Raw genomic sequence first — 25,185 nt, 5'->3', positions numbered from 1 at the left:
CATATATCTTCATTACAAACGTAAACATAATTAGCTCTTATTCAAAAACAATTTGGTTGTAAAATCCAGTGATTTCTAAATGTGCACCCCATTTTAAGAAACTCCAATATGCAGTCATTCAATTTCATGGAATGCATAAATTCAGCACCAGTTCATTTCAGAACCATTCTTTGCTTTACTATAGGATCCACTGAGGAGGCTTCCAAACAATGGGATTCTGTGAAGCATTTAAAATGTTACTCCCTTTAATAATCAGACATAACCTCAATGGAATGCTGTAGCACCTCCATTAAGGCAATTATCTCATTATTGTGACTATTTTCATGTCTGTCTCTCATGCTCACTGTGACAATGAATTTTATCATGTTTATCTTTGTTTATTCAGGTCTTAAATACTTGGTGCTTATTTAATGCTCTAAGCATTTAAAGGACATTATTGGATTCCTGCCCGTCACTGTATCCCTTCAGATTCTTAATACACTGTGGGAACCCCCCAAAGTATTTACTAAATGAATGTCCTTGCTGTAGGAAGGTAGATAATTCTATATTATGATGTATGGGTACTGCATGGCTGTGGAAGGAAAATGAAGGGCTTGAAGGTTCCTCGGATATTTCTTCTTGTTATAAAATAAGAATGACCTTTGCAACTCCATTTAGGCTCAGCTGATTATGAATTATGAGGTGCTCCTCGTGGAAAAGACATTTCCTACAGCCCACTCACCCTCTGAAGACCACAAAAGTTCTCTGTAGAAAAAAATTACACATTTTCAGTCCACGGAGGGTTACCCATGTCAACTGGAGTTTTATTATCGTCCGTAGTGCTGGGAAGAATTACTTTCGGGAAATTTTAGCTCATTACTTCTGGTCTTCATCAGCTGATCTCTGGGGCGGTGGCCTTTACCGAGCACGGCAGCCCCCCTCTCTGTCGTGTTCCCCCCCATTCCCCACGGAAACAGAGCAGGTAGCCTGACAGCAGAGCGAGACTCAGGACACCAGAGGCAGCAGACAGGAGACTGTGGAGCTGGGTGATTTCAGAAGGAATTCCAAGAGATTTATCTCCCTTTTTTATTTAAAGATCTGTTTTGTGAGTTTTATATATAACTAAGAATTGATTTTACAAAGTCAGTTAATTACTGGGAGAGAAAAAAAGTAGATTTATGTAGTACTTTTATGAACACGTGGTATAGGGGAGTGTGTGTGTGTCCGTGTACTCGTTTGCAGAATAAATCCCAATACTTGCTCAAACAATCAAGAATTGGGAAAGACAAAATACCCAGAGTGACTTTCACTCAGGACTGAGACTCTAACTAAAAACTCTAAGGGCACAACTGTACCAACTCGAGGGAAGGGGTACGGCCTCGGCTGAACTGGGTGGTCTGGCTGAACGTTGGGGGTCAGCAGAGGAGTCTGGGTTCTCTGAACTGCCCAGTTTCAGGGATGCCCTTGAACCCGTGCGCTTGCGGGCAGGAGTTTACTGTTCACGACCTGTCCCAATCTCCTCAACGTTATCCTGGACGGGGAGGGAAAGGGATAGAGTGAGATCTGACACCCATTCTTTTGTTTAAATCATCCCAATTATCCAGGCCATTTTACTATATTGCGTTCATTGGTCTCAATTCCCATTTTCTAATAGCAGGAGAAGTGAAGGGAGTGAGTGAGAACCTTTCACGGTAACTGGCTGGCTGTCAATTGGGCGCGCCCTACTCTCAAGGCTGGGTGGCCGTGGAGTTTGCCTCCCAGGTCACCGTACGGTCTTCAGGCCAATCACACACGCAGTGAAGCTACACAGACCCCACGTGGGCTGGGGCTGACGTGTGCTTTGTCTCCGCGCTATTATTTTTGGGCATCGTTGTTATTTAACCTTGCTGTGGTACTTTGCGAGGTGACTCAGGCTCACTGGCATGCATCATCATGTCCCAAAACAAAAGCCTCTATTTTAAATGAGAGATACCCACTGGACCCCACACAGAGGGGACAGAGGGGTTGGGGGGATGGAGGGGGAGAACCACGGTTCTCAACTCCCTGGGTTTTTCCTTAAAAACAGGAAGCCCATTAAAATGTGACAGACATTTCTCTTCCCGCCATGCCAGCTGATAAGTACTTAACTGGAACACTCCTTCAGAAGTCCAGCCCTACGTATTTAAATCCATTCAACCAGAAGCTCAGCTATCTTGGGCTGCAGAGTTTCAATTGACTGTTACCAGTTCACTGCTTCTCGTCCCTAATAACCACGTTACAGATAAACTACATTTTTAAAATCATTCTTTCCCCATTTCCAATTTCTGTTCTTCAGATCTCTGTCAAATAAATGTGCAATTTTAGCCATTCCCTCCCGCCCCTCCCCCCTCCCCCGCCTCCCCCCCACCCCCACCAAGCCCCGCATAGGGAAAATACTGAAACAAGAGAATCAGGTCCAACTTGTCATCCAAAGTCATGTCTAGAATGATGTGGAATTTTTACGTTGTGTGAATTTCCCATTCAGGGTGGCCTCCCCGGGAGCTGGTGACGGTCCAAGCCTCCGGGATGTCTCCCTCACGTTTCCCGGAGTGGACAGTGCAGTGGGGCCAAGGGGTTTCGAGGCTGGAAGCAGACAACTCTGTCCTCTCTTCTCCCCGCCAGCTGACCCGGGAGTGGCGGGTGGGCTGCAGGGCGTGGAGGCCGTGGGCCGGTCAGCTGCGCACCCGCCGCCGCCCCCCCCCGCCCCCCCGATGGCTACGTCAGGCCTGACTCATGTCCAGTCACCGGCAGGCTCTGTGGCCCCATGTTTTGGATTTGAAGTGTTGTTCCCTGCGGAGACCCTTTCCGGTTTTTAGCTGGGAGGCTCATGGCTTTGCTGTCCATCAGGGTCTCTCTTCCCCGACAGCCCAATCCCACCCCTGCTGCCCTGGAGAAAAGTGGGCCAGATCCGAGTCTGCAGCAGAGTGGACTTGCCCTCACGGCCACGCCTGCTGCTGAGCTGACCCAGGAGAGCAGGTGGAGGTTGTGTGGTTGGGCCACGCTCTTCTGGGAGCCAATCAGAGCCTCTGTTCATTTGTTTCACAGTTTGTGAAGACGCCCACATGGCCCCCGGGCTCACTTTCCTGCTTGCCTCCCATCTGCTTTGATTACAAAAGGGAATTAAAACAAACACCACCAAATGAAGCAAAAATACCAACCAGTCCAGGGTAGAGTGGATTCACGTCAAACTCCAAAAATTCTCTAGGTCAACACTTCTGTTAAGAAAGAGGGCTTTCTATCGACACAGGATGTCCTGGTCCTTTCTAAGAGGGATGGAGAGTCCATCTATGACAGGTGGCCGCCCTCCTGAGCGCACAGGTGGCGTTTAAAAAGTATTCCTAACCACAGAACAGCAAGGTTTGGAATGATCCGCTTCTGACATATATTGTGTTAGTTTCAGATGTGCTCTTGCGGCAGCATGATTGCTGTCTTGCTCTCGGACAGAGTCCCCTGAGAAAGCAGGGATGTTGATGGCCAAGTAGATAAGGGGCAGGTCATACGTGTGACTGTTGACCTTCACGTGTTCTGTGGCCCAGAACAGGCTGAGCACAAAATTAGTCTAGAATCCAATTAGCATCAACCAAAAGACCACCTGTCCTCAGCACTGTTTCTGGGGGTGACATGTCACTCTCTCGCAATCAATTATTTCCCTGTGACACCTTCGCCCTCTAACTGCTCCTCCTGCTGTCTGCATCCCAGGCTCCTTGGTCGGGTGGTGCTTCATGCTTCTTTCAGCCAGATTTTGGCCTGGATTTAGCTGGAATTACATAGCCACGGACAACAGGAAGTGAGATTTGCCAAGGACGCTGCACATCGGGGGGGCCCTCCCACCAGGACCCAGTTCTCCGTGCTCCGTTTCTCCTGCCGACTCTCAAATATGGTTGTTAAAGAGGAAATATATAGTCAACATCTAACTTGTCGTGAAGGCTCACCCTCTGCCAGGATGTCTCATTTATTCACTAAAACAGCCCTACGATGTGGCGCCTTTATCAACATCCCACTTCACAGGAAGGTAGGTAGGTAATGTGTCCACTCACACCAATGGTCACTGGCAGGACCAGGACTGAAATTCTAAGGTTTGACCTCAAAGGTGGTCACCACATCGCCTGTCGCTCTGTGTTCTCCCCTCACGTTAAATGTTGTGGCATCCAAAGTCATTTGGGGCATGACTGTCGCCACTCCTGGACTGTTCCCTTCTCACGATGGGCTGCAGTGGGGCCACTGCCCACCTGTGTCCTCCCCAACACCTCCTGGTGAAGGAATGATTCACCTGATCGGGGGTCCCGGGGCTGGTCTCCCCTTGCTCTCTGGGATCCCAGACCTGAGAGGCCCATGCTCTCAGACGCTCTGGGGCTGGCGAGGCTGGAAGGGCGTCTGCAGGGTCCAGTTAGGAAGCCCGGCGTCGGGGCACCCAGGCCGCCCTCCCCATGTCGCCATCAGTAACCAGATGACGTCCCGATCCGTCGACCTGGCTCCTGTATCTCAGTGGATGAGAAGTTGGTGGGAAAAGAGGTATCTTGCTATTACTAATCCCCATCTCTCCCACCATTTGTTACTCTGACTTTTCCATTAGCCATTTTTTAAAAAAAATTAAATTCTCTCTTTCTCAACAATAAGAGTCTTGGTTGTGTTCATGAAGGGAAGTGATCCCAATTCACAGAATCCACAAAGCCATCCACTGGAAAATGGGAGGAAAATATTAGAACTTTAATTTAAAAGCTTGTGTGATCAGAAAGATTTGTTTTTGTAGTTCTTGCAAACAAACACAGGATTTCAGTTGGCTGCGTTCTCGACATGGGTCAGAATTTGGGTCTCAGTTTTGCGGATCTTGGGTTGGACAGAGAAGGTTGCCACGGGCATAGTCTGCACGGCATCCAAACACAGGGTTAGTTATGATCTGTTTGGAACCTAACAGCACAAAGGGTAAAGCCGAGGGTAGAAGATACTCCAGGATTAAGAGAAATGGTGTCCACACAGAAGACATGTCAGTTGATGGCTCTTCTCACTGCACAGTCATCGAAAGCTTCCTCATAAAAACCAAGTTGGCAGGAGGACTCCTCCTGCTATGAGGCGGGCACTGGGTCCCCTTCCTCCCGTCAACCCAGCCTCCTCAGGCAGGACTTGAGCTTCCAAGTGTTTGGTGACCATTTCTATAAAATAATGGCTGGGTTAGCACTTCTAAAATTCTGCAATCATCTGATTTACCGGTCAAACCAAAAGAACAACATTGAGTAGATTTACCCTCGATCGTAAGTGACCCCTGGATCCAGGGTGACCGTGGGGGTCAGATGAACGCCTCTGGACTTGGTCAGCCAGTGTCGGAGGGAGGCCGCAGTGGGGTGTTCTGTGCACCTCCATCTCCAGAGGAGAAAGGCCAGTGGACGGGTCGTCAGGACCTTCCTGGGCCTTCTTCCCAGGGACATGGCAGAGAATGGAGGTCAGGAGACTCCGAGTGTGTTCTGTGCACCTCCAAATCACCCGTGCGGCCAAGGCCACCAGCCCTGCTTCACGAGAGGAAACGGGGTCTCGGACACTGGCCCTCGGTCGTGCTGGTGAGTGACACGTCGGGACCCAGAGAGAGGGCCGCCTGTCGCCCTCTCCACCCAGCCCCTATGTTCCCAACTTCCCCCTCATCCTTTCCAGGGTAAGAGAGCAAACAGACGGTGGGTTCTGTGGCACCGAGAAGGTGCACAGCTTGTTCACTCCCCACTGTGCCTGGGAAGATGCAGGTGGACATTGACCACAGCTGGGGGGAGGCCCCTCTTCACCCCAGACCCAAGGTCATAGCAAGATGAACTGAACTTTCATGGATGCCAGGTCACCTGAGTCTCACAATTTCATACCCTCAACGCCGGGGTGAGCTCAAGGCAGCTCCTTCCACTGGGGAAGCCACCCATGTTGCAGACCCGAAACCAGAGGATTGAGTGAGCTGCCCAAGGGCACCCAGCTGGAAAGGTGGGAGCTGAACTTAAATTCAAGGCTGCCGATCCCGACCTGGCTCCGGTGGCAGCGGGAAGCCCCACGTGCTTGTCCCACGTGTATCTCAAATTTTGCCTAAAGCCAAACTCGTGATTTCTGGCCACTCCCCACACACATCACGCCTTGGCATGGGCCCTGCAGGTGGGGAGGCTAGGGGGCAGCCTACAAAAAGCTTGTATTTCAGGAACCACCCAGGCCCGCTGTTGGCTCCCTTCCAGCCGCAAACATGGCAAACTCGGGCTCCTTGGCTGCGATACAGCTGCCCCCTACTGTCCTCCTGACGTTTCACCCCACTGCAGAGGCTCCACTCGCCCTGCCCCGAGTTCCATCAGAATCCATCCACCCCGACTGGCTCTGCTTACAGCCCCATCACACCGTCCTCACAGCCCAGCTGCTGCTGTCGCGAGTCCTCCACCGGCACCAGCTTCCTGGCCCCGGGGCTGTTCCTGGCTCTGGGACCTGGATCCCACGGCCTGGAGTGGCTAGGCCATTGGACACCTGACCGAGAGCTGGCAGGAAAAAAGGGCCTTTGCTGAGATCCGGGCGGGCTTGCCTTCCTGTCGTCTTCCTGTCTAGACGCCTGGGGCGAGCTCTGTGCTGGCAGGAAGGCCACGCTGCCGAGCGCCTCTGCCTCCGCCTGCCTGTTCACTTCATGACCCTGTTGTGAACCCAAAATGACATTCCACGGATGCTGCAGGCCAACTCGTGCGCTTTACGGAGGCAACATTCTCCATTTAGGTAACTGAATAAAACCTCTACCCAAGACCAGGCGACCCAGAGTCCTTTTCCTGAAATGGTCACAAATGAAACATGGTTAAGGTGCGGAGAGACTGACGCTGCTGGCAGAAGATGACTTTTATCACTGATTTGCTGTAATCACGACCTTGGGGAAACAGCCCTGTATTAAAGAGAAGTTTCTCCTGCTTGGTGTTTGTAACTTTTGTCCTGTAGGCTTATAATTTTGAGGACTTGAGTGAACTCATAATTCCCCAGAGGGCATTAATGTAGAAAACACATTTTAAAAATGTTTAATTGTTGAGCTATTGCTACAAATGATTGTTCCTCTTTCCTTGCACCATTTGGGCTCAAACATGCGGGGATGAGGGGTGATGAGACGGAGGGGGGAGGCGATGAGGTCTGGGGACGTGAGCGCATCTCTCTCCAAACGGAGAGGATCTCTCTGCCTCCTGTGTCATGAAGGATGGTGATGTTTCGAACACAGGTCCCAACGCAGCCCGGAGAGAACTGCGGAAGCCGCTGCGTTTGCCTTAAAAACACAGCCGAGTGTAAGAGGGTCCTACAGCACAGCACAGGGACCGACGTTCAATATGTTGTAATAACTTACAATGGGAAATAATCTGAAAACAAAGTCTATGCACATGTGTGTGTGTAACTGAATCACTGTGCTGAACAACCCACACCCACCTGGGAAGAAGCGGGTGTTACAGCTATGAGGCAGCAGCCGCGGGGATCCAGGTCCTGAAGGGCAACTTTCAGACCCACTTTGCGCTCCAGGCCAGTGTCAACCTCGTCAGAGTAGCCGCGTGGTGGGTCTACACTCGGCACCCATGGAGCCTCGACATCCCGCGATCTGAGGGTCCTCAGGACAAACAGCTACCCCGTGTGAGTCCTGGGGACCTCGGGGGAGCAGAGGGGGCCAGTGAGACCAGCCCCGGAGGCCCTACAGGGCGAGGACGGCACAGCCGCCTGGCACAGCCGGGCGACGGAGCTGGATCTGTGTGGAGATGGGGTCTGCAGGGCTCCCTCCCATCCCCCACCCCCGGCATGTCCGTCTCTCGGGCAGGCGCAGAGGCAAGCGGCCAGGGGAACCCGTCCTCCTCCTTCTTCCTGGGTCTCCCCCCACACCCCACGGCTCCTTGGACTGGAGGCACTTTCCCCTCGGGATGTTCCTCTTCACCTCCTCTGCCTCTTCCTCCGAGTTGTCATCTCTTTTCTGCTGTCTCTCCTTTTCACTGTAACAATGTGTCCCCAAGGAAGAGGGGACCTGGCCATCCCGACAAATCCTGTTGTCTACACGGCCAAGGGCAGCCTCTGCACTGACAAAGGTGGTCTTCCCGAGAGGGAGCCGGCGAGCTCCCCGCCGCTCTGCCACCTCGGTGCGGGTGGCCCTTGCCCCAGGAGCCCCCTTTCCTCTGCCAGCCCTCCAAGTCGCTGCTCCCTCCCGCTTCCTGCCCACACTGTGTCCCCTGTGTCGCTCCCATCACCCGGGGCCACGCGCTGCCCCGTTTCCTCGACCAACCTGTAAAAGTGCCAGGGCCTACGGGGAGGGCAGCCTGGGGTCTGAGGGAGGGTCTCTGCCCCCCTTGGGACCGTCTTCCCGGCTCCACCGCTCACCAGCCAAACTTTGGCCGAAGGGCTGAGCTTTCCTGCCCCTCGGTATCCTTGTCTGTACAGGGAATGTGAGTGGTGCCACCTGCCAGGTTTCTGTGAGGCCCGGATGTGCTATTATATGTAAAGCGTGTAAAACAACACATGACACAGTAAATGCCTGATAAATACCAGCTCCTAGTATCCCCATGGATCATCGCCGGCATCACCAGTGTTAGTCGTGGCTGTAGAATAATGAGGTAACTGGGGAAGCTTGGCTTACAGCCTCTGCTTGATCGATCAACAGTCATGTTAACTAAGACACCAAACACAGTATTGGGAACATACAGGCTTAAATACATATTTAACTCTTCTAACTTAAATTGTACCCAACTTCTTTTAGTAGGAATTCAGATGGTGGGGGCTATTGTATAAATGTATATGGTACATTATAAACATACAGTATATGTTTAAGTGTACGTTTATAAGTGTGAGTTGTATACATTGAGTGTACATTGTACAAATTGTATCATATAAATTATACTGTGTAGACATTTTGTGCACACTGTGTAAATTGTAACGTATAAATTATATTATGTAGACGTTGAGTGTACATTGTGCAAATTGTATAAGTGTAGACATTGTGTACACGTTGTACAAATTGTATTACGTAAATTATATTGTGTAGACATTGTGTGTATATTGTATAAATTACCTCCTATATATTATATTGTGTAGACATCGTGTGTACATTGTATAAACTGTATCATATAAATTGTACTGTGTATACATTGTACACACATCATACAAATTGTATCGTATAAATTATATTGTGTGGACATTGTGTCAGTGCGTAAGTGTATTGCTAGCATCTACAGAGCCTTCCGCACCCTCGCTGCAGAGGGATTTTTGGAGACTCCTCCGTGTGTGGCAGCCGTGAGGAGACCCATCTCTCCCATTTGGCCGTCAGTGCCTCTACTGAGGAGACGACGTGGGGAAGGTCAGGGCTGGCTGGACGGGCGGGTGGGTGTCTTCCTTCTGTAAAAGGCTGCTTTTCCCTCCTCGTGGACCACAAGAGGGTGTGTGTGGCCACAGAACACAGACAGAGCTGAGGTGTTGAAAGGAAGAAGGCTGCCTGAATAATCACGGGCTCGCCTTGGGCAAGGGGCAGAGTGGCCATGGCCGAGCAGCAGAACAGTTACAGGGAGGCAGACAGGCTGCTGGAACCCTGGGCACCTGGGCACCCCGGCATGAGAGATTTAGACCTGGAACTGGAGTCCTGAGCCTTGCTGCAGGGGTGGGACACCCCAGGGCCTGCTGGTGGGAAGTAACAACTTCCCCTGGACCTAGTGCACCCTGGGCACTGGGGTCCAGGCCGGGTCAGCTTAGACAGGCCCTGCCAGCGTCTGCCCCAGGTACTTATCTGAGCCAGGAGGGCCCCTATGATGGGATTAGTGACCTTATGATGGAGACTCCAGAGAGCCCCCACCCCTTCCTCCAGGTGAGGACACAGCGAGAAGACGCGTCTGTGAACCAGGAAGCAGGCTCTCACCAGACACAGAATCTGTGGTCACTTTGATCTTGGATGTCCAGCCTCCAGAACCATGAGGAATCATGTCTGATGTTTATTAACCACCCAGTCTGTGGAATTCTGTTATAACAGCCCGAATGGACTAAGACAGAGATACACTTTATAAAAATCCTGAATTGCTAAATTTCAACTTTGCGCACATTGAAAGTAAAACATGAATATTACAGATTCTGTGTTTCCCCACAAATTCAGTAGAAATCCTCACAGGCAAGTGGCCACCCTCCACCCTGGCTCTCACCAACCACAACCTCTCCACGCTGGATTTCTACCTGTTCTTTATAACCAGCGTCACCAAAATTAGCCTGGTGTTGAGATCACCTGTCCAGTGATTTCCAAGGGAAGAGACACATTCGATTCCCTGATGTCCGGGCTTTTGGGGCAACGTGGTGGTGAGGGTGCACGTCCAGGTGGAAAAGGGGGAGGACGGGGAAGGTGGGTGGGTTCTGTACACCACCCCACCCCCAGGCCCCCGGCACCTTCTGCCAAAGCCTGCAGGGCTCAGGGGAGGTCCCCAGAGACCAGGTGTGTTGCTCTGTCTAGAGATACACAGGAGCCCAGCTCCTCAGCTTGGGTTCTTTGTGGCCAGAGTTGCTCTAAGTCGGGGTCTGCTGTGCTGGCGGGTCTCAGGATGTGGTGGGGGTCCCGTCCTAATCCCAACCCCCCAGGGAAAGAGAAGGTAAACAGCCAAGACAGTGTGGCCATGAGGAACGCCTTGCTGAGGCAGAAAGAAATCAGCCCTTTTCAGGAAAATAATTAGGACCCAGGACTGTCCCCTTCTGCTTGTAGGACCTGTAAAACTGCAGCTGTCCTTCGGAGGTCATTCTGGAATTGCCGGGGCTGGACATGCGGCCAGGGCAGAGCCGACCCAAGCGTCTGGGAGAGTGAGGCCCCGGGCTCATGAGGGGGACCCTGCAGGCGTCTGCTGCAATTTCAGGGTGTCCTTGGGTAGAACATCTCGGACAGTGTTAAACCGTCTCAAAGCCAAGTAGGTGTGATTTCCACACTGTTTGTAATCCAAGCCCATTTAAAATCCGGAGACAGCTCCAACGCTAATTTGCGGCATCGATATTAACAGTTCTGTGTTACAGCAGTTAAGGTGCTGCCTCTGTTGAAGGAGACAGACTGGCAGGACTGTGAAATTACAGAAACAACCTGTGAAGTGTCCGGGGCGGCGGGGGTCATGATGGCTTTTGGGAGAAGGACAGCAGGTCTGTTTGTGTCCCAAAGTGCAGCTGTTGAGTACGAGGTGACAGTCAGGCCCCTGGTCTAATTCTGAAGCTAATTCTGGGGGAAGATTCCACGAAATGGACTGCGTACGGGAGCTCTGATCCAAGTTTGCTATAAAATGCTGAACTCTGATAAGCACTGTTCATTTCCATTATGTTTATATGTCCCCATGGTTCCCCCTCCCAGCAGTGAGAGCTGTACCACCAGGGAACAGAGTAGGTGCGGTTAAGTGTGCTGAGTGCCTGACAAATGGCCAGGACCGGCCTGGGGCGTCCGCTCCCTAGAAGGACCTGCAAAGGGCTTGAGAAAGCAAGCAGGGCTTCATGGTTTAGTTTTAAAGGCATCCCCCTCTTACCCTCAGGGAGAAAGTGCTTCAGTTGTTTTGACAAAATCTTTGAGACACTGTTAGTTCCACTGCAGGCCTGACATGGAAATTAAAAAAACAAGACCAAACAACAAAAGGGAATCACTGGGGGGTGAAGAGAGACTCAGGAACAAGAATAATAAACCTGGTAGTTTTCAAATGAGCAGCGACCTGTCACCACCTCTCCCCACCTCTCCCCCTTCTGCATCACCCAGATTTTTAGTCACTTTCTTTCTTCTCTCATCACGTGGGAGCTCTTCTGTTTCCACGGAGCCAAAATGCTGAGAGATACCCTTTCTGGTTGAAATTTAACGCTGTTATTAACTCTTTTCTAGGGGTGGGAAGTGAAGAGACCACAGAGATCTAGATTTTGTGATTTTACTTTTGTTTTTTTTTTATAACAAGGATGTTCCAGGTAATGAGCATTTATATTCTGACACGGTCTCGTTATTGCTTCCAAGTTTCCCGTGAACCTAAAGGAAATCTGAGGGCTGGCTCTCCCACCAACCCCTGGGCTCTTCTTTCACTGTGTCAGCTGGTGTTTGCAGAGCGCCCATTCGCTTGGGCCTGCGCCGTTAGAGAATCTAATAAAGTCGTGTTCTCATCACTCTGGCAAAGAGACCTGAAGTCAGAGCTCATGAAATTGAAGGAACGAATCAGCCTGGTTCTGAGAAAACCCCCAGGTTGAGGAAATGGTGGAAATCTGATAACCGCAGAAATCGAAGCCTGTGATTTTAATCTTTATTGAGAATGTTATTCTTCAGAACTGTTTTAGAATGGAGGCTGAAACTTTACCTCAGCCTGGCTGAGCAGACACCTCACTTGTCCACAGAAGGTGATGTCCAGGCGCCGAGGGTGGTGGTTCTTGGGACGTCTGGGGGGCTATGTTGTTCAGAGTTGTCCTCACAACGGGGTGAGCGTCCGGCCCACCGAGCCGGCCCTGCCGTGATCTGCTCTGTGGCTGAGACCGAACAGCCCAGGGCCCCCGACAGAGCAGGTCCTGACCCACCTGCGTGGGGATCAGCATGGCAGGAGCCTGGTCCTGGATTTCCGGCAGCCGGGCCCAGAGTGGTGTTTTACACACGCTCCCCACACGACCGACACCTTAGAAGTTTTTTGTTCATTTTTCATCACTTAACTAGGGGAGCTCCCCCAGGGACGGTTCTGACACCTCACTCAGAGGAGACTGAGCCTTTGGTTCAAAGCCCTGAGCAGAGGCGCCATCTCTTCATTTGCTTCTGCAGCGGCAGAAGCTGGCGAGCGAGCTTTAGAAGCAGACCCCTGGTGTGTCCTGCACACCAAGCCCGCCCTGTGGGGCAGAACCCAGACTTCGGGCAGAGAGCATTAAATACTGAGCTTGAGACCCAAGGTCCTGAAGCTGTGTCGCTCCAGCGGTGACCGCTGCTGCCACCCCCCGCCTCTCCCCCCACCCCACCCAGACTTGGGCAGGGTCCCTCACAGTTCAGTGGTGGGAGCTGCCCTTCCTGGGGGTGTGGACGGCGGTTCTGGGGGCCCTGCCAGGTCTGGGGGGCCTGGCTTGTCTCCTGGCACAGGTGATGATGGCGCAGTTAGACAGGTAACAAAGGTGGTGCCTCTGGCCACCAGGACCTGCGTGAGCAGGAAGCATGCGGTGCAGATGGCGCGGGGCAGAGGAGGAAAGCAGAGCAGCATTTACAGGGACCCTTGGAATCTTTCTTTTGAAGCTCAGTCCTTGAACCCAGACCATGTCCAAGGTGGGATTTGAATTTAATAAAGCCGCAGAGGGCGCCTGGTCCTGAGCGCCAGGCATGTGCGCCCCACCGCCCTGCTGCAGGGGAGAGGAGAGCAGGTAATGAGCCTCCAGGATGGGGCTGGTGTGATGGACGGGCTGCGGCCTTCCTGCTGCTCCGCTCTCTCCATCATCCAGTCTGGGTGTTAGCGGACTGTCAGGGAAAAATAATTTAGTGGCGGTGGCTTTAACCGATGTGCTGCATTCTGGGGTCAAATGACTGTTACAAAGTAGTGGTGCCGCCTGGTTCCTGCGTCGTGAGAGCTCAGGGTTGACAACATGAAAGGAAAAGGCATCACGGCCGGAACTCACTGACATCATTCAACTCATGGGGGTTGGGGTGGGGGGGACAGTGGGAGCTGGAGGAAGGACACCTCTTGCTAAACAGCATCGGGCAGAGGAGGACGGGTGCCCACAGCCCGCGGGGAGGGGAGTCTTCCAGGGACGGTGGCGGGAGGACATGGGCCAAGGGCAGCCTGGGGTCATCCAGGCCGCGGGGGGCAAAGGGGCTTCCTTGGGAGCTGTTGGTGAGTTTGAGCTACAGACGGTGGTTGGTGGGTGGAGACACCAGGCAGGAAGGAGGAGGAGAAGAAAAGAGGAGGAGTAAGGAAGGGACAGCAGGGCTGCAGTGTTTCTGGCGGGGACTCATGTCAACGCACACACCCGCTTTTTACCTGGATTGTGTATTATCTGAGGGTGGGTCCGAAAGGCAAGACGCATGGAGGTTATGGGCTACCCCCCTCCAACCCCGCTCCTGGATGGTGCAGTAAATATTTGAAAATAAATGAATGATTTGGGGGCAGAGGTAGCAGGAGGAAACAGCTGCCCCCTCATGGGGTTCCTGTCCAATGGAACCTTCACGCAGCCAAGCTGTGGGGACCAGACCAACGTCTGCTGTGCCCGTTTGTGCTCTGCACCTGCCAGAGTCAGATAAATGTTTGTTGGATGGATTTATGGGTGGGTGGATGGATGGACAGATGGATGGATGGATGGGTGGGTGATGGATGGATGGATGGATGGACGGATGGGTGGATGGATGGGTGGATGGATGGATAGATGGATGGACGGATGGGTGGATGGATGGATGGGTGGATGGAGGGGTGGACGGATGGATGGATGGACAGATGGATGGACGGATGGGTGGATGGATGGACGGGTGGATGGAGGGGTGGATGGATGGATGGGTGGATGGATGGAGGGGTGGATGCTTGCTCCTGGTCGTGATTCAACACAGGGGTCTGTCCTAGTGCATTTGCTTGGTTCACTGTCCAGAACCCCTCCAGTTGCCTGAATCTGGGTGGTGCCCTGCTTTCTCTAGTGGACACGTGACCTCCTGAGGCAAATAGTGGATTCTACCTGAGGTGCTGTGAGGTGAAGATGCCCTGATCTGAGCAATGACTTACAAGTGCTGAGTTCTGACTATGGATCCTGAGCTGGGCTAAAGGCCTTTAACTGTAAAACCTTTCTCTCCTTCATTGATGCCAAAAGTGAAAGAGAATAACTTCCTGTAACTAATACATTAGAGATGCCCACAAATAGTTCTCAAAGTGGTAAGAAAAAAGATAATTTGCATAAATAAGCAGTTACAAGAATAGGAAGGAGGAGCTTGCAAAGTGGTACAAGAACACTTCCCGACACAAGGACGGTGCATGAAATACTTCCTGAGTGAGGGAGGTGAGCTCTGTGAGAAGCACGCGTGTTCTCTGGTGTGACGAGGCCCTGGAGGTGGCATGAAGCAAGGCCCAGCCCGGAGCTCCTCCCTCCACCTGACCCTCGGCTCAGGCAGCGTCCTCCAGCCTCCGGAGCCAGAAACGCAGCCCAAACCAGCACCGAACTCGCGTTCCCACCGCAGGCTCCCTCGGTCCAGCCGCAGATAGTCACTGAGGGGCCTTCCTGCCCCTCAGTCCTCTCTGGGGTCAGGAACCCTGCCGCTCCAAACCCCTGCTGCCCCCACTGCCCCCTGCACAGCCGATGTCACCATCACCAAGGTGACCAGCTGCCCAGCTCTCCCTTCCCTCTGCTAAGTCGGGACCAACAGTTTTTCCATTCACACGCTTCCAGGCTCTCTCTCCCCAGAGTCGGCACACGGCTCCGACGCCGCAGCGGGAGAGGCAGCGCCTGGCTTGTCTGGGAGAGAGCAGGGGGGTCCTCCTGCTGCCCCGTCCCCGCTCCTGGGCACCCCCCGCATCCCGAGGATGCCACCCGCTGGCAGCTACCGGAGAGCTCTCACCTGAGGCAGGAGGTGACTTTTACTCCTGCTGGGGACGTGGCCGGGCAGCCGGATGTCGAAGAGAGCCTGCAGGGCGGCCTGGGCCGCCTGGCCCTTGGCCAGCTTCTTGCTGCGTCCCGAGCCTTCGAACGTCCTCCCGTCCACGCTCACGGCCATGACGAAGCTCTGGGCGCGCCTCTTCTCGGGCTCCGAGAGGCACACGTAGCGCAGGCCCGAGCGCAGCTCGTTCAGCAGCACCACTGGGTTCCTCGCACCTGGAGCCGCGGGGCCCCCCAGGTCCAGGTCCAGGTCCAGCGGGCGGCCCAGTAGCCGGCCCCGCCGGCAGGCCGTGGACAGGCGGTCGGGGGCGGCAGGGCAGCGGCCCGGGAAGCCCTCGCTGGGGGCCGTGGGCTCGAACCGCTGGAACAGGGAGTCGGGGAAGTCGGCCTGGTCGGAGGTGAAGTCCGGGGCTGTGCCACCTGGGGCCGGGTGGGCCTGGCAGGCATTGGGGAGCTGCACGAAGGACCGGAGGGCCAGCTCGGCCGCCCGCATCTTGGCCTTCTTCTTGGTGGGCCCGGTGCCCTCGAAGGTGAGCCCGTTCACATCCACGGCCACGGCGAAGACGGGCGCATGCACTGGACCAGTCTGCGACACCGTGCGGAACTGCAGGCCAGGCCGCAGCTCGTGCAGCTGCACCAGCGCGTTCTTGGGTGCCACGGACCATGAGAGCCTCCTCCAGAGGAGCCGCAGCTGGCACAGGTGGCCGCCGTTGCCCTCCTCCAGCGGCCGCTTCCTCTTCAGGCCGGGTGCGCCCCCTCGGGCCCTGTCCCCGGAGGGTGGCAGCCTGGCCTCCAGGTTGCTCACGTTGCGGTTTTCCTTCACGTCGGCGCTGCTGGTACCTGGAGGTGAGAACAGACAGCGTGACCCGTGGCTGTGCCCCGACCGAGGGCGTCGTTGCCGGTGACCCCCTGCAACACTCGGCCTCCGGACACCAGCCGGCCTGGCACCCTCTGGAGGCCATGGGGAGACCACATGGGCAGCACCTTGGATCACAGGCCCGCAGAACTGACCACACCCCTGCAGGTGGGGGTTAGGGCCCAGAGGAGGGGACCCCGCCCCGTGAGGTGCCCAGAGTGGACTGAGTGGGGTGGATGCAGACGGGGAGTGTGTTCCCACTCAGGGCCATTCTCAGCTGCTCTCCGAGTGCCGCCGGGTCCCTGCACAGGCCCCCAGAACCCCTAAATCAAGGGAACACGTGGCCTTTCTCTCCATCGGGTTTGGGCGACACGGAGGTCAGGGAGGCCTTGCCCTCGGGGTGGAATGCGAGGGAATCGTGTGCTCACACCCTGGACGCTGGGTGGCACTTAGGCTTAGTGAACTAGATCTAGATGCCTCTACGTAGATGAAGCTCTAAAATATAATGTTAGATGATAAAAGCAACTTGCAAAATCATACACAGAGGCTATGGTTAATAAGTTATAAGAACACAGAGGTTACACAGCATTCGTGCCTCCACACAGGTGGTAAAGCTCAGACACGTCCCAACTCCCTTGGGACACAGGGAGGAACACAGGCTCAGAGGGTGGCTTCGTTTGTATCTGTGAGGTTTTCTGTCTTTTGCAGAAAAAGGTATGAAGCAAATTTAGCAAAATCATCATTTGCTAACTGTATGTGAGGAAGGTGGGTAATGACAATTTAGTTTTCTGGTCTGGCTCTCTTGGACCACCCTCCTCCGACACAGCTGTTCCATTTAGGGAACCTCAGCCGTGGGTCCCCATGTGGCCACAGACGTGCGTCCCGCTGCCCTGGCTGACGTGCTTCTGGAACGCCCGACCCTTGGGTTTCCCGAGAGGCTCTGAGGATGACAGTGCTGGGCGGTGGGTTACCCTTCCCTGATCTCACTCACACCTTCACTCTGGCCCCTCACTCCTAAAAGGCACTCCGGGGTGGGTTATGGCCCTGTTTTCTAGGAGAGGAAACTGAGGCCCCATGCAGTGAAACAGCTGCCCAGGGACACACAGTCGGTTAATCGGGGGAGGTGTGACTGCATCCAGGCACGTCTGCTGTGGCTGGGAAGGTGATTTTACGGCAACTCGTCACTTTCTTGTCCATTTTACAGACTGGGAGCTGGGGAGAGGAGGATGCCGAGGGGAACTCTGCTGACAGCGTAGATGGACGCGGGAGGAAGCGGCCAGGCTTGGGGCCACGCAGGACCTTGATGCCCGCAGATTTCTCCGTAGGAACTCATTCAGCAAGTGGAAACCTGAGGGGGTTTTACCGCCAGCTCACAGCGCATAGGCAGACTTTGAGCGTGTCTCCCTCACCCCAGCCCGAGAGCCGGCAGCGGGAAGATGCGCTGGGTCAGTGACATGGTCCCGACGGTGCGGCTGCTGGATGGTCACCACGAGAGAAGGACCATCTCACAGGCACGCAGCGCAGGCTGAAGACCGGTGCCCTTGAGAGGCGTCCTGGCTCCAGCTCGGGGCCAGCCCTCCTCGACCACGTCGTCCCCAGCAGGTGTGCCCCACGGAAAGCGTCAGGCTCCGACTTCAGAGCTCTGTTTGCTGCAATCTCAGCTGCTCTGAGTTGCGAGGTGGGCTATCAGGATTCCTCCAGCAGTTTGCTTCTGTACAACAGTTGGTTTGCAGACGTCGTTTTGTTCAAAGGGGTGAACCTGAGCGTTTTATAAGTTAGAGGTGGGCAACATTTGTTTACAGTCTATTTCAGTAGAAATAATTACCTTCCAAGTATCAACACTGAGTCTCAGCCTCTTTTCTTGGTCATTGTGCATATTGGGTGCGCACACAGCAAGGAGTTCTGCCATTTGGGGTATTTCGGGCCAAGGAGTGGTAGATGGGAATAACCATGCAGTTTCCCAAACCGAAGGTAAAGATGGAAAAAAAAATAACCCAATCCAAGAAGCCCACAGCAGATTGCCCAGAAACTCACTGGGAGCTCTCTAATTTCTTACTGATTTCCCACGACGTGGGGATTGAGTGTGGCTGTGAGTGTGATTAAAGTGGCTGGCGTGTCAGATGCCCTCTGAGCCTTCTGAGGAGAAGATTTATCTTGGAGGAACAGCCCGGCAGACCCAGGTTTCCCTCCATTTGCACTGAAACTGCTTCTGCACTCTTCTCTTCGACATCCTAGGACTGTCATCCTTAAAGTGAGCCACGGAGATCCGAGCGCGGGTGAAGACCCCTTCCTCGATGATCAGTAATTAATGAAAGTTGATAGGGGTGCAGACTTCTGGGCTCCATCCTGATATGCTCTCTGGGGGTGATATCACATGCTGGTTTTTGCAAACGAGCAGATTAGGGGTTCTGCTCCCTCAACATGGCCCAGATGCTCCGTTTAACTGGCCTCCTGAGTTTGCATGAGGTCAGGGAAGCTGCAGGGTGGGCGGTGGTCACTCCACGGCTCTGGGGTTAAGCAGGTGAGAGGTCACAGTCTCCCCTGACCTTGGTGTGTATGACCTTGGGCAGTCCCTCCACCTGCCTGAACTCCATTTTCTGAAGAGGGTAAATGTGGGTTTTGGTAGCACGTGCCTTAGGGCTTATTATGAGGTTGAGCTAGAGGACACCCGTAAAGGACTTAGCAAAACCCCTGACACTGAGGAGAGTCAACTGCACTTTTGAAAAGAGCGGGAAAAAGGGAGGCAGACACTTCTAAGCTGCATCTTGTCAAGGCCCAACTTCCCTGCTTATTTCATGAGTTGGGCTTCCAGGACCCCCAGAAAGAAGGGGTGGAGATACACAGGCTCTCATGAGGCAGTCTCGGGCCGAGGAGGGGTGGCGACGGGGGGACCCTGCCTTGCTGGTCTGGTGCTGTTGAGGTTTGCCAGCCTGGCCCTGCTGGAGCCCACGCCCCTTCGCCAGGTCCCTGCCAGGTCCATGCGATCCTCTTACAGAACTGTAGCTCTGATCCCACAAGTTCACGTTTCCTTCTTCGGCAGCCCCCTCCCCGACCCAGGAAATGATTCTCATTTTCTCCTCCATTGAGTCGATAGGTTTCACACACCCGGCGTCAGAGAGAATAACCCAGAGGTGGACAGTCTAGAGGCTGAGAAGTTTTGCTCCTGGAAGACTGGGGAAGCTGCCCCCCACCTGCTTGCTCAGGTCTGGGCATTGCAGGACCCATGCATCTCCCCAGCCCAGGGCTCTGCTCCTCAGCCCGTGGCCGAATGCCGGGCTCACCCTGAGGTGGGGACAGGGCAGGGCCTAGTCTCCGCCTGCCCTCCTGGCCTGGCTGCTCCCTGGGTCCCCCTGGGGCAGGTTGCCGACCTTAACCCTTTATCTGGGTACGCCGGGGGCACCCTGGGCCGATCTGGTGTCTGCACAGGACATGCAAAAGGGAACTGGACGCCTAGCCTCACACAGCGGCCAGCACGACAGATGGCCCTTCTCATGCACATGTGGGCAAAGGTCACGCTGATCCCACATCGTCGGGAGCCCGTTCTTGCAGGGGACGCTTTTCCCCAGCTCTCCAGGGGTGGGTTTTGTCCTGTCAGCTGCGGAGGCCCCGCCGACTCCAGAAGGCGTTTGCACCAGGTGGTCCATCCCTAGAGGCGGGAGGGAAAAGTGTGGGCAGGACTCCGGGTGCTGGCGGCTGAGCGGTGCGCGAACAACAGGCCACGTGGGACTTTTCCAGGATCAGTGGAGACAATGAACAGAAACTTTCAGCGCAATCTGTGAACGTTGCAGGCTCCAGATCGAGTGCTTTGCGTTACGGTGACTGATCGTGACCACTGAAGAGGGAACAGCTGCCATTGCCTTTTTAAGTCCTAGGGAAGAGTGGCGGCCCAGCTGCTGGGGTGCTCCCAGGGCTCTGGGTGCAGGAGTTGGTCAGAAAATGTTTACTGTGTGATAAAAGCAATCTGATTCTGAGAATGTGTGTGTTGTACACTGGAGGCAGTTCCAGGGGACAGTTCATACGAGGGTATAAGAATTAGTGGGTCCTTTAATCCCACTCTGGAATTCAGTCCCCAAATAACTGTTATTTTCGCCAGTCGTAGCTCAGAGGCTCATACATGTCAGAGCCGGGAGTAGCTCTGCAGGAAACCTACCCCCCACCGTGTGTGAAGGGCCGGCCTGGGGGAAGCACATATTAAGTCAGCAGTGGACTGAAGTCCCCTTAATGGCTCACCTGGCCCCCTCCCCCCACCCTGACCCTTCTATTTCTGTCTGTCTCTGTCCATCTGTCTCTTTGTACAAGCACAGGGCGGGGCCCTCAGCCCTGCAGGAGGGGAGCAGGGGGTGTGAGGGGTCTGGGGCGCACTGTGCCCCACCTGGGGCTCACACCACAGTCCTCCCAGAAAACGTGTGACTTGGATGCCAAGTGCCTTCCCTCAAGGCAGCCTCAGAGGCCACGTGTCCTGTGTTCCCGCGGGTGGTTGCGGCCTTGACCCTGGGAACTCTCCTGCCCTCGCCGAACCCGACAAGACATCCATGACCACACGTGTCGAAGGTCCGTGTGGGCAGCCTCAGATTTCCAGACAGTCACACGTGTCCTTCTGTTGCGGAAATCAGGAAAAAAAGAGGCAAATAACCTCAAACAACATGAGCTAAACACCACCCGCGGCAGTCACAGAACCATCGCTGGCAAAGCGAAGACCGCCAGGCACAGAGGGGAGTGTCTGAGTCAGAGACACGGGAGGAAAATGTGAAACAGAATTATTTCCCTCTGCTTTTGTCACACCGACCCTCTCCTGATCCCCGGGAGCACCCACCCTGCTCGACAGAAAGCGTCAGCACAGGCAGTGCTACAGTCAAAGGTCCAACGCGTACAAGAACCGCATTTTGTGGGGAAAAAGCAGGCTTTTATATTGGCCTGGCAGTGGCTGGGCTTTCACTTTCCAGGTGAGAGACATTCTTCCAAGTCAAGGTGGGCTTCCCACTGCCATTGCTTGGACATGGACGGGCCACGCGGGGGCCAGTCTTCGGCTGTCGCCTCCAGGTGGCCAGGCCCCGGGTGAGTGCAGGTGCCTGTGTGTCACCAGCTGCATCTCCTTCCTCGACGCCCCCTCAGGGCCAGCATCTGTCTGGTCATCACGCTGCCAGACTTCCCGGCACCACGTCTGTAGGTAGGAGATACAGAGAACCGGCCATCGGATCCGCCACGTCTAGATCGGATGGGCCTGGCCGGCGGGATCGAGCCCAGGGCCTGGAGTCTCAATTGGCTCAGGAAGGAGGGTCCGAGGTGGTGCTCAGGGGATGGCTGTGGCAGCTGCGGCCATGCGGGCTTCGGGACTCCTGGTCCTGGCATTGTGGTCGGGCGCAGGCCTGACCCTGACAGCTCCTGGGTCAGCTCGGCAGCAGACAGGAGACGCCTCTCTCCCAGGTGGGTCCCACGCGTCCTGGAAGGACCAGGCCAGTGGGGCAGGCGGGTCTCCCTCCCTCCCTCCAGACCCCAGTGCTGTTCTGTGGGCCTGACAGGGAGTGGGCTTCTCGGCCCCTCCTCATGTGACCCAGTCAATCACGCCCTTGAGTCAGTGGTGGGCACGGAGGGGATGGGCTATGGGCTGGGGCAGTGACTGGCTCCTTTTCCGCATTCAAGGAAGATCGCATTCAGAGTTGCCCTCCTGGACAAGAAGAATGAAAAACCTGCATCTTCCCGTAGACTCAGCCGAAACCCACCCTGAGGATGGCTGGTCCGCGCGTGGACTCGCAGGCACCATCCTCTTGCAGGCTGAGCCTCTGACGGCCCGACCCCGACCTAGCTCCACCCTTCACACTGGGGCTCAGGCTCCAGCGCCACGCAGAGGTGAATGCGGACCGAGGACGTGAGGCTGCAGGGGTTGAACCCGGTGGTCCTGAGAGGTGAGGCCTCATGGGGAGGGGCAGGGCCTTCACTTCAACCAAACACAGGCGCCCACCCTCAGGGTCTGAAGACAAAACAGGAGACTTCCAGGAGGAATCACCCTGGCTTCTGTCACCTCCCTTCCTCCCTGATGTGTATACACACCACACACGCACACACCGCACACACACCCCTTCCCCGCCGTCCACGGCATCTGGATGCACGTTAATAGCACTGCACTGGCAACGCTCATGAGAGGTTTTACGACACGTGCATTAGTTTGGAGGTTTATCTTTGGATAATGTACGAAAACAGGGTCTTCAATAACAGCACGTATTACAAAGGGGGATGACTAATCCCCTGATAGAAAATAAGGTTTTCCAAGCATTTCAAAGGCACTTTAACACGTAATAAACAATTAAAAATCATTCTCATCGCTAAGTTTCCACCTCTCAGCTGTGAGCTGAGGTAGGGGAAGTGCCTTAATTACTAGCGTCAGCCAAGCTGATCCACGTTTCCTGTTTCTCCAGGTCTTTGCCTAAAACATCCTCGTGCATCCTCCTCCTACTTGATTGCATCCTCAACTCTATCACCAGGCCACCCTCCCCGCCCCTCACACGGGCACTGATGCCCTGAGGGATGGATTCACTGCCCAAGGCTGTGAAGCTGGAGCTTGGTGTTGCAGCCGTCAGGCTCCCCTGCCGTTGGATGGGGAGAGAGGGCTCCCGCGGGGAGACTAGACTCAGCCAGGGTCCCAGCAGCTCGAGCAGGAAAGGGGATGAAACAGAGTAAGATTTTCTTCCTCAAGGCATCTATTCCATGTGCTTATCAAATAGCTTTGTCCACACGTCCAGGTCAGCTTGGGGGCACGTGTGTATTTTTATATGTGTAAGTAAATGTGTGTGTGTGTGTGTGTGTACATGTGGCACACCTCAGAGATATGGTGGGTTCAGTTCCAGGCCACGGCAATAAAGCGAACGACATGGATTTCCGGTTTCCCAGCGCATAAACGTTATGTTTACACTCGACTGCGGTCTATTAAAGTGTGCAGTGGTATTACTTCTGACAAAACTATGTGCCGATAGACTTGCTTGATGTGGGGTGGCCCCAGACCTTCAATTTGTAAGAAGCATAGTATCCGTGAAGCGCAGTAAATAGAAGGGTGGTAAGACAAGGTGTGCATGTGTGTTCCACATTACTGAAGTAATTACCAGTAAGTTAACTAAGTTAATGAAGTCCTAGAAACTTTCCAATTTTGGTCAGGAGAGAACAGAACCAGCCGTTGGAGCTTCATGGGACCTGCGAGGTCGGGCCTGTGGGCAGTGGGGAGGCCATGCTCTGACCCACTGGCACCCTGTCCACACCCTCCACACTCGCCTCCATCTAGGAAACAAGGGCTCAAACCACAGGGTCACTGAGGTTGCTCAGTTCTGTGACTCTGCTTTTGTGGAACAGTCAGGGTAACAGCCTCAGCTTCCCATCTTGTTGGTGACTGTGTTTTGTGGGAAGGGGATATTCATGAGAGCTTGTCGTGTTTCTTAAAATTTGAGGCTGAGTCGACAACGTTCCAGGGCCAGTCCCTCCTGCTGTGGCTTCCTGGCCCCACCAAAAACCAGTGACCGGCAGCTAGTCTCTCGCTCCCCACAAGCACAGGCCTGACTCCAGCTGCAAAGGTAACCACCTGTCAGGTAATTCTGAAATGCAAGAGGTGTTCCTGTCATTTGGACTGTTTCATCCCCCATGTTTTCCTTCTACAAGCAAGAGGGGGTGCACCACCCGACAGACACGCCTGGACTTTCCCTCATCGGCACACATGCTCTGTCTGCTCTGGGGTCTCCTCCACACTCCCAGCAGATCCATCCCCAGCCGGTTTTTCAGTCCCCACCCCACTCGGCTTTGTTGTCTCTCCGGTTTCATGAGCCAAAACATTGTTTCGACTGCAGGCACCCGTCCAGCTCTTTCCTTGTTAAATTGTACAAACTGTTCAAACAGGCTGTGTTCATTTTTCTTTTCTTTTTTTCCCCTTTTTGGTTTGGAGGGGAAAAAATAAAGGAAAGAGAGAAGGGATGGTCCCAGAGAACTAGATTTTTTTCTTGAGAACTCCAGAACCTGGAGTTCTCAATCATACAGTCACTGCTAATATTTCCTACCATCCAGGTGGGGATGGGATCCTGGGGGTGGGGAACAGGATTCCAGGGAGGATGGGATCCGGGGGGGATGGGATTCCATGGCGGGGGATGAGATTCCACGGGGGGATTGGGATTCCAGGTGGGGAAAGGATCCCAGGTAGGTACAGGATTCCAGGGGGAATGGGATCCCAGGAGGGGATGGGATTCCAGGGCGGGATGGGATCCTGGGGTGGGGGAATGGGATTCCAGGGGGGAATGGGATTCAGTGGGGAATGGGATTCCAAGGTGGATTGGATACCAGGGGGGATGGGATCCTAGGCAGGGATGGGATCCTGGGGAGGGGGGAACGGGATTCCAGGCGGGGAAGGGATCCCACGGGGATGGGAGCAGGTCCTCCTGCTCTGGGAAGCCCAGGTGGTGCCTCCCACCACCCCAAGGGTCTCAGCCTTTGGGGTCCCCCCTCTGCACTTGGGGCTGGGACCCTGGCTCTCGGGGAAGGGGGTCTGCTTACTGAGGTTGTCCTCATCCTCCGTGTGTGCGGCCCCGGGGCTCACGTGCTTGAAGGAAGCGATGAAGGCGGACAGCGTGCTCACTTTGTCTGGAAAGAAAAGAAGGACGGGAAATGCACTTTTGACATCGAGTTTCAGAAAAACTCAGGGCTTTCATATGTTCTTATTACTGAGGGTTTGGACGTGGGAGGTTGAAAGGTCATTTTTGGTTTTAGCCACTTCATTCTGGTTCAGTCTTTTATTGAATTTCTGACAGCATTTTATCAAATTCCCCTCTCCATTCAAT

General features: G+C 54.3%; 1 protein-coding gene across 1 annotated transcript in view; it reads right to left on the bottom strand.

The window, feature by feature from the left end:
• Positions 1–25,185, bottom strand: part of ADARB2 (adenosine deaminase RNA specific B2 (inactive)) — a 365,467-nt gene that overhangs the window by 81,949 nt on the left and 258,333 nt on the right. The window contains exons 2-3 of the mRNA XM_032623691.1: positions 24,902–24,988; positions 15,485–16,362 (exon numbers count right to left, since the gene is read on the bottom strand). Coding sequence (XP_032479582.1) covers positions 15,485–16,362; positions 24,902–24,988 — 965 coding nt within the window. The remainder of the gene's footprint in view (positions 1–15,484; positions 16,363–24,901; positions 24,989–25,185) is intronic.

Source organism: Phocoena sinus, chromosome 2 (assembly GCF_008692025.1).
Source record: "Phocoena sinus isolate mPhoSin1 chromosome 2, mPhoSin1.pri, whole genome shotgun sequence".
NCBI lineage: Eukaryota > Metazoa > Chordata > Mammalia > Artiodactyla > Phocoenidae > Phocoena > Phocoena sinus.
Note: the sequence above shows the minus strand (reverse complement) of the source record. Positions and strands in the feature narration are given on the sequence as shown.